This window comes from Myxine glutinosa, chromosome 14 (assembly GCF_964187855.1).
Source record: "Myxine glutinosa chromosome 14, kmMyxGlut1.1, whole genome shotgun sequence".
Classification (NCBI taxonomy): Eukaryota; Metazoa; Chordata; class Myxini; order Myxiniformes; family Myxinidae; genus Myxine; species Myxine glutinosa.
In genome coordinates, this window is record NC_136274.1 from 55,756,457 (window position 1) to 55,764,614 (window position 8,158).

General features: G+C 43.8%; 1 protein-coding gene across 1 annotated transcript in view; it reads right to left on the reverse strand.

The window, feature by feature from the left end:
* The window catches only part of LOC137439261 (gastrin-releasing peptide receptor-like), a 97,084-nt gene extending 93,513 nt beyond the window's left edge, over positions 1 to 3,571 (reverse strand). The window contains exon 1 of the mRNA XM_068134992.2: positions 2,884 to 3,571. Coding sequence (XP_067991093.2) covers positions 2,884 to 3,185 — 302 coding nt within the window. The 5' untranslated portion in view covers positions 3,186 to 3,571. The remainder of the gene's footprint in view (positions 1 to 2,883) is intronic.
* Positions 3,572 to 8,158: the final 4,587 nt, after the last annotated feature.

Below are 8,158 nucleotides of genomic sequence, written 5' to 3' on the forward strand. Positions count from 1 at the left end.
ATCAGCTGAACAGACCAGGTAGGCCTTCATATGTTTCCGAAACGAGTTTTTAAAGAAGATAATCCAATTTTCGTTTTGTATGTAGCAGATGGGACCGACATTTTTATCCACGCCATTCCTACTGGGCGGCTGGCGGACTCTCTGATACAAGGTGGCGTCCTCGGGGGTGTAATGGTTTGGGTCCACTCTGAGTCTGGGAGGTCGGTGGTTCAAACCTTCAAGCCCCGGCCAAGTCACACCAAAGACTTTAAAAATGGTACGTGCTGCTTCCTTGCTTTACCCTCAGACACACAACCTTAGGTTGGTAATAATAGCGCAGGTTTTTAATTATTTTCGCTTTGAAATGTTTTTTCTGCAACCGCTTGTCCGATCGATGCAAAACTTTAAACATAGGATGGAGTCCCCATGGAAATATATTATTGCTCACTCTAATGTCATGGGTCACGTGGTATGGCAGCCATATTGGATTAAAGGGAAAAAAATATGACATCATTTTCTCTGAAACCGCTCAACGAAAAAAATTGAAACTTGTCATATGTTAGCAACTCCCCATAGGGTACATAGAGTGACAACGATGACGTCATCAGTGAAGTGGCATTGCAGCCATCATTGGTTGAATGGAAATCCTTATCTGAAAAATCTGAAGCTTCATATATCTGATCTACAACCTGATGTGTGAATAATTAAACTTGTGATGTCATGGGTCACATGGTATGGCAGTCAAATTGGATTGAAGGAAAAAATTTGGACATATCTTTCCCCAAAACCGCTCAACGAGAAAAATGGGAACTCGGCGCATGTCAACTCCCCATGGGACATATATGGCGATAACGATGATATCATCGGAGAAGTGGTATTCCAGCCATAATTGGTTGAATTGAAATTCTTATCCGAAAAATGTGAAACGTCATATATGTGATCCATAATCTGATGTGTGACGAATTAAATTTATGACGTTCATGTGACAAAATAGAAACTATGTGACACAATAGGGCACATGGATGATACGGGTGTAATAGTAGCGTGTTCAGTGTAACTGATGGTAATTTTGTTCAGAATGAACATGAGAGGCTTGACCTCATGCCCTGTGAGTGCCGCCGTGTTAATTTATATGAGGAGTTCATGCATCTTAAGATCCCCAAAGGTTGGGGGTACAAAAGATTGATCCAAATAGTGACGTCACGGACCGTGCCCTCGCGTCTATTTGTAGGAGGACCACGTCGTCTTTGGCTGGAAATTCTTTCGTACGTGTTCAGGAGCTCGCCGTGTACAGGTAACCAATGGATCCGGGAGACGTGCCCAGTGGTTGTTGTTCCTCCGTTTGGGGGGCTTTAGTGAAGAGAGAAAAAGGGGCTCGAGGTTAAAGCGGACACGTCTGTGCGCTCCACCGCACACACACACCTCACACGTCACAAACACGGAGGCAATTATTTATCCGGAGGATGAATTTGTGACCATCCGTTTTCCGTTTCCAGCACAATCCGCTCGAGCGCGGCACTTGAGTGGCCTCGCGGGCCCGTTTCCATTACATAGCGAGCCGTGTCGGGAGCTCTCGAGCAAGGAGTCTCGTCCGTCCCTCGGTGTGGTCCTCGTCATTGGCACCGTGTACTCATCCCGATCGTGAGCAGTCCCATCATTCCTGGCTCTCGGCAGGTATTATACGTAATTCCAAGATCTCCCGGTGAGGATCTCCAAGTTGCCTTGCAATACAATTCCTTGCTTTCCTAGACGCGCTGGCAATTTGAGACGTAAGATTTCACACAAATGTTAATTGTCATCGTGACAAAAGGTCTTATCACCCGTTTATCCACGTGACGTGTGTGTGTGTGTGTGTGTGTGTGTGTGTGTGTGTGTGTGTGTGTGTGTGTGTGTGTGTGTGTGTGTGTGTGTGTGTGTGTGTGTGTGCGCACGTAACCATTGTTTTCTTTTCCCGAAACAACCGATTGGATATCGCGATACCTTCATCGTTTCATCGGTGGATTCTAGCTAGTGAGACAACCGGCTTAACATCGTGCTGTAAATAATCAATTAACAATTAAATAAGTAATAAATGAAATCATCATATAATTATTTAATTAAATTGTTAATTAATTAATTACATTTTCAATAATTAATTAATTTGTTAATAATTATTTAAATAAATAATATTGATAATTAATTACTTTGTTAATAATTATTCAAATTAATAATCATTCGGGTTTGATGCGAGAGAGATAATTAACGTGATATTAAAATAATAATTGATATTTTAATGTAATTATTTAATTATATTGTTAATAAAAATTTATATATATATATCATTAATTAATTAGTTAACAATTAATTAAAATAAAAAAAATTTACAGTTAATTAAATTGTTAATTAATTGATGACATTTTTATACTGAATTAATTTGTTAATAATTATTTAAATAAATAAAATTGATAATTAATTACATTGTTAATAATTATTCCAATTAATAAAATCATTCGGGTTTGATACGAGAGAGATAATTAACGTGATATTAAAATAATAATTGATATTTTAATGTAATTATTTAATTAAATTGTTAATAAAAATTTCTATATATATATCATTAATTAATTAGTTAACAATTAATTAAATAAATAAAATTTACAGTTAATTAAATTAATTAATTAATTACATTTTTATAATGAATTAATTTGTTAATAATTATTTAAATAAATATAATTTATAATTAATTACATTGTTAATAATTATTCAAATTAATAATCATTCGGGTTCGATACGAGAGAGATATTTAAAGTGATATTAAAATAATAATTATAACGTGAAGAGTACTGAAGGTGAGGGGTATGGAAAAGCAGATGTACGCGGGACGAGCCTGATGGGAAATACAGGTGAGATGAGTTTGCTCCGTACCTGTCGGCACTGAGCGCCGTCAGAGTGAACACGGACACTCCGACGGACACCAGTTGGAAGAAGGGCAGCAACTTGCATCCCGTGCGTCCGAAGAGCCAGTCCCGGCTGAGAAAGCGAGTCGCGTCCACGGGGACGCAGGTGAGCAGCAGCAGGAGGTCTCCGAGGGCCAGGTTACACAGGAACACGTTGGAGGCGCTGCGTGGCGACCAATGGCCGAGGACGTACCGTACGAGCGCCGCATTGCTGGCGACTCCGACGACGAAGATGATCCCGTACATGGCGAGCACGGCCTGGGCGAACATGGCGCGAAACACGAGGTCGCTACCCGAGGTGTTTGCGACGGTCGCGCGAGATCGTGGATCGTTTCGCGGAGGTGTTGCAGGTATGGCGGGATGCACACAAGGTGGTGGGGAAGGGTCGCCGCTCGGAGTGGTGGATCACCGTTGTTGGAGTTTTCGTTCAGTCGCTCCCGTGGCTCTTCGGGGGTGGGGTTGGGGGGCTAGGGGGGGGGGGTGGAGAAGAGCCATCCTATACGGGAAGAGCTTGTGGGTCTTGCCCCTCCAATCCCGCTCACACTGAGCAATCGCTTCCAGGTAAAATTGTGGTTATAAATTAATTTAGTGGTTGGTTTCATCCCGAATAGTCATAATTACGATGACCATATAAACCACACACGCGCCCCCAAATATCCCCCCCCCCCACCCCCCCACTGAATATAAAACTTTTATGCGCGTTTTCCCGCTCGAAATGTCATCGACATCACTCCGAGTGCACACGTTTTAGTGGCGTTCCGTTTAATGGATACGAGTTTGTAACATTAAAAACGTCTCGTGCTTGAAGACCCTCTCACCCCCCAACTCACCGCGCCCCTTCCCCACTCCAGCACACAAGGTGAACCCCACATCGCTCCGGTCAACTGAATCCTCATCATCCCGCGCCTCAATTGGGACTCATCCGGCAGGTAATGAAGAGGACGCCGAACGAGCCGACATCGTGTGACGTCCGCGATAATGAAGTCACGGACCGTCGACCGCGTTGTGGACCACAATGCACTGCGGCCTCTTAGCGTTGAGACGGCTCCGACGGTGTCAAGTACAAAACAACCGACAAAGGTCTCAAAAAAGAGCTCGCACGTGCATAAACGCATTGTGACGTCATCACGCGAGTTTATATGGGGGCTCCGACTATACTAACGATAGATCACAGAAGCATTTTATTGCCGGAACACCATGGCCTGCCCTTTTCGAAAAGCGCGGCGAGTGAGCAACCCAAGCTTGCACGTGCATAAATGCAGTGACGTCATCGAGCACGTTTTATGGGGGCTCCGACTATACTAACGATAGATCACAGAAGCATTTTAGTGCCGGAACACCATGGCCTGCCCTTTTCGAAAAGCGCGGCGACGTTTTTCACGTCGGGACGGCTGCTCGTTTATAACGTCCCTTCCGAAGGACGGTGGAATCGAACCCACCCGTAGTTCGCAACCTCCGAACTCCAATAATCCGTTGCTCACCCCGAATCACCCTGCGATCGTTTTTTGCGGGGACCAGGAACGTCGCAGGTGCACGCGATGACGTCACGTCAACCGACGCTGCGCGTTCTCAGTGCTCGTGTTCGTACGGTGGTGCAAGTTGTGACATGAAGCACAAACCGGTTGTCAGCGAATGCATGTTGAATTCAGCCAGCTGGTTGCATCGTTCACTGAGGCTCTTCGCGAAAGATACTGCGGGACGTTTAACGTCCACCAAACCGACTAATGCGAGCACATGGGACACCCGGCTTAATTGCGTCCGTCCAATGGATGTGAAACACCAGGATGGCAGATTATAGCCGGGTCGACATTCGAACCCGGGGTAGACGGCTCGGATCAGAGTTGGGGGAAAACCTGATGTGTTGAACGACGAAGCACCTTTATGAACTCATTCCCCATTCCATTTCATTCATTCGCTGAACTTCCCTTTAAAGAGCCGGTTTGTTTCAAATTCCTTTCGACCCCTTCGACCTTAACACCATTTAGATACCTTACACCCGTCAGACCTATTACACCACCTTGGACCCTTGATCATTTAGAGCTTTACATACACCACTTGGACCTTTTTAGATTATAAATAAATTACAAATAAATAATATCGTCAATATTACAAATACATTTGCACAAAATAAATGTTTGTGCTATGATTGGTGGAAATCATGACAATACAGAAACTCAAGTTCAGTCAGATCATTAACCGCAGTTAAGGGGTGTAAAGGTGTCTAAAGTATTGAAAGGGTCTTAAAGGTAAAAGTGGTCTTAACGGTCTTGGGGGGTCTTGAGGATATTGGGTCTAAAGGGTCTTATTGGTTTTATGAGTCTTCAGTGTCTTTTGGTACTTTTGCGTCTTTTGAGTATTTTCGGTCTTCATGGTCTTTTGAGACTTTAAGGGTCTTTGGGGTGTTTTGTGTCTTTGGGGTCTTTTGGGGTCTTCAGAGAATTTTGGTCCTTTTGGGTCTCAGTGGTCTTTTTGGTCTTTGGGGTCTTTTGGGTTTTCAGGGTGTTTGGGGTCTTTTAGGTATTTGGGGTATTTTGAGTCTTTAGGGTCTTTTGCTCTTTGGGGTGTTTTGGGTCTATTGGTTCTTCAGGGTAAACCCCTCCCCTTTCTTGGTTGCCTTTAAACCCCTCCCCTTTTTTGGTTGCCTTTGAACCCCTCCCCTGTCTTGGTGGTCTTTAAACCCCACCCCTTTCTTGGTTGCTTTTAAACCCCTCCCCTTTTTGGTTGCCTTTAAACCCCTCCCCTTTCTTAGCTGCTTTTAAAGCCCTCCCCTTTCTTGGTTGCCTTTAACCCCTCCCCTTTCCTGGTTGCCTTTAAACTCCTCCCCTTTTTAGGTTGTATTTAAACCCCTCCCCTGTCTTGGTGGTCTTTAAACCCCACCCCTTTCTTGGTTGCTTTTAAACCCCTCCCCTTTTTGGTTGCCTTTAAACCCCACCCCTTTCTTGGTTGCTTTTAAACCCCTCCCCTTTTTGGTTGCCTTTAAACCCCGCCCCTTTCCTAGCTGCTTTTAAAGCCCTCCCCTTTCTTGGTTGCTTTTAACCCCTCCCCTTTCCTGGTTGCCTTTAAACTCCTCCCCTTTTTAGGTTGTATTTAAACCCCTCCCCTTTCTTGGTTGTCTTTAAACCACACCCCTTTCTTGGTTGTCTTTAAACCACACCCCTTTCTTGGTTGTCTTCAAACCACACCCCTCATTTTGTTGTCCATACTCCCCTATTGGCCCTTTCTGTCAAGGATCGCTTTAAAATCTCTTTCAATGGCCGAACTAAGTCAAGTCGAACAAGGAACAACTCGCACACGAATCTCTGTGATGTGTTCTGCAGATACCAAGCAGCTAGCTAGCGCTCGCCAAGCCAGCCGTTCCTTATCAGCGGTTTTGAACGGAGTGCTTGCTTGAGTGCTTAAGCCACTTGTCGCGTGCTCTGCAAGAAACTTGGTAACTGAACAGATTCCTGATCACCTCTCTGTTTCACTGCGCGGCCATCTTGTTGTGTCGTGTGGTCTTCTCTGCTTTTGCGGTGGTTTTTACAGGAGAAAGCATCATCGGTATCATTCACACACGCAGTGCAAGTTGTGACATGAAGCACGATTTTCAATCGGGACGCCCAAGGCAAGGGAAACATTTCCAGCTTGGCAAGATTGATGACGGCACATTGATGTTGATGAATCGAGAAAAGAAAGTTAATGATTGCATGATGGTTGGAGATAGGACTAGGAGGAAGGAAGTATAGGGAATGTGGAAGCATTATAAATAGAAGTTTAATAATTTCGGGATGACAGAGGATCAGCCGCAGAGAAGACAAAGCGAAGTCTGTGGAGCATCACGTGGTGGATGGAGCACACCAGATTCGTGTACATAATAAATAGATGGCGCAACATGGAAATTTAATTTTTCATTCTTTACACGTCACTGTGACGTATGTGACGTCACAAATGAGGGACATTCATTCATTCCGTTACGAACGTCTCCGCCATGCTGGACCATGAGAAAATAGACAAATCCCCATTTAACAACTCCTAAATGGTGGTGACACCTAAATGGTTGACAAATACACCGCCTAAAGATCTCTCCATTTGCTGAATGATTCGTGCTGCCGCTGGTTGAACACATTTGAAAGCGAAGTGTTGGCGAATCCAATTTATTTCCCAACGTGTTTTGATGTTGAGTGCAAGTGTAAATGCGTGTACCCGCCATTTCTAGCTAATAGACACCGACACCATCCGCGTGTGACGTCTGCTCGGCCAAATGTCGCGGACACCTGTACCAATACATCAACATGACAACACCTGCTCGCGAACCGCATTCATTACTTTTGCATAATTAGCGAACATGAATTTAGAGTAATTCATTTCATTCAAGTCGTCGATATTTCACCATATTGTTCAGTGGTTGAAGCGAAGGGATGGTGGTGGTGTGGGAAGGGGGATGACGTGGAGGGGGAAACATGGAAATTCCAAAAATTCAATATTCAAACGTTTACTGGATTCTAACCATTAACAGATTCAAACGTTTACCGGATTTGAACCATTAACCGATTAAAACGTTTAACAGATTCGAACCATAAACCGATTCAAACGTTTACCGGATTCGAACCATGAGCCAATTCAAACGTTTACCGGTATCGAACCATAAACCGATTCAAACGTTTACCGGTATCGAACCATTAGCCGATTCAAACATTTACCGGTATCGAACCATTAGCCGATTCAAACGTTTACCGGTATCGAACCATAAACCGATTCAAACGTTTACCGGTATCGAACCATAAACCGATTCAAACGTTTACCGGTATCGAACCATTAGCCGATTCAAACGTTTACCAGTATCGAACCATAAACCGATTCAAACATTTACCGGTATCGAACCATTAGCCGATTCAAACGTTTACCGGTATCGAACCATTAACCAATTCAAACGTTTACCGGATTTGAACCATTAACCGATTCAAACGTTTACTGGATTCGAACCATTAACCGATTCAAACGTTTACCGGATTCGAACCATTAACCGATTCAAACGTTTACCGGATTTGAACCATTAACCGATTCAAACGTTTACTGGATTCGAACCATTAACCGATTCAAACGTTTACCGGATTCGAACCATTAACCAATTCAAACGTTTACCGGATTTGAACCATTAACTGATTCAAACGTTTACTGGATTCGAACCATTAACCGATTCAAACGTTTACCGGATTCGAACCATTAACCGATTCAAACGTTTACCGGATTCGAACCATAAACCG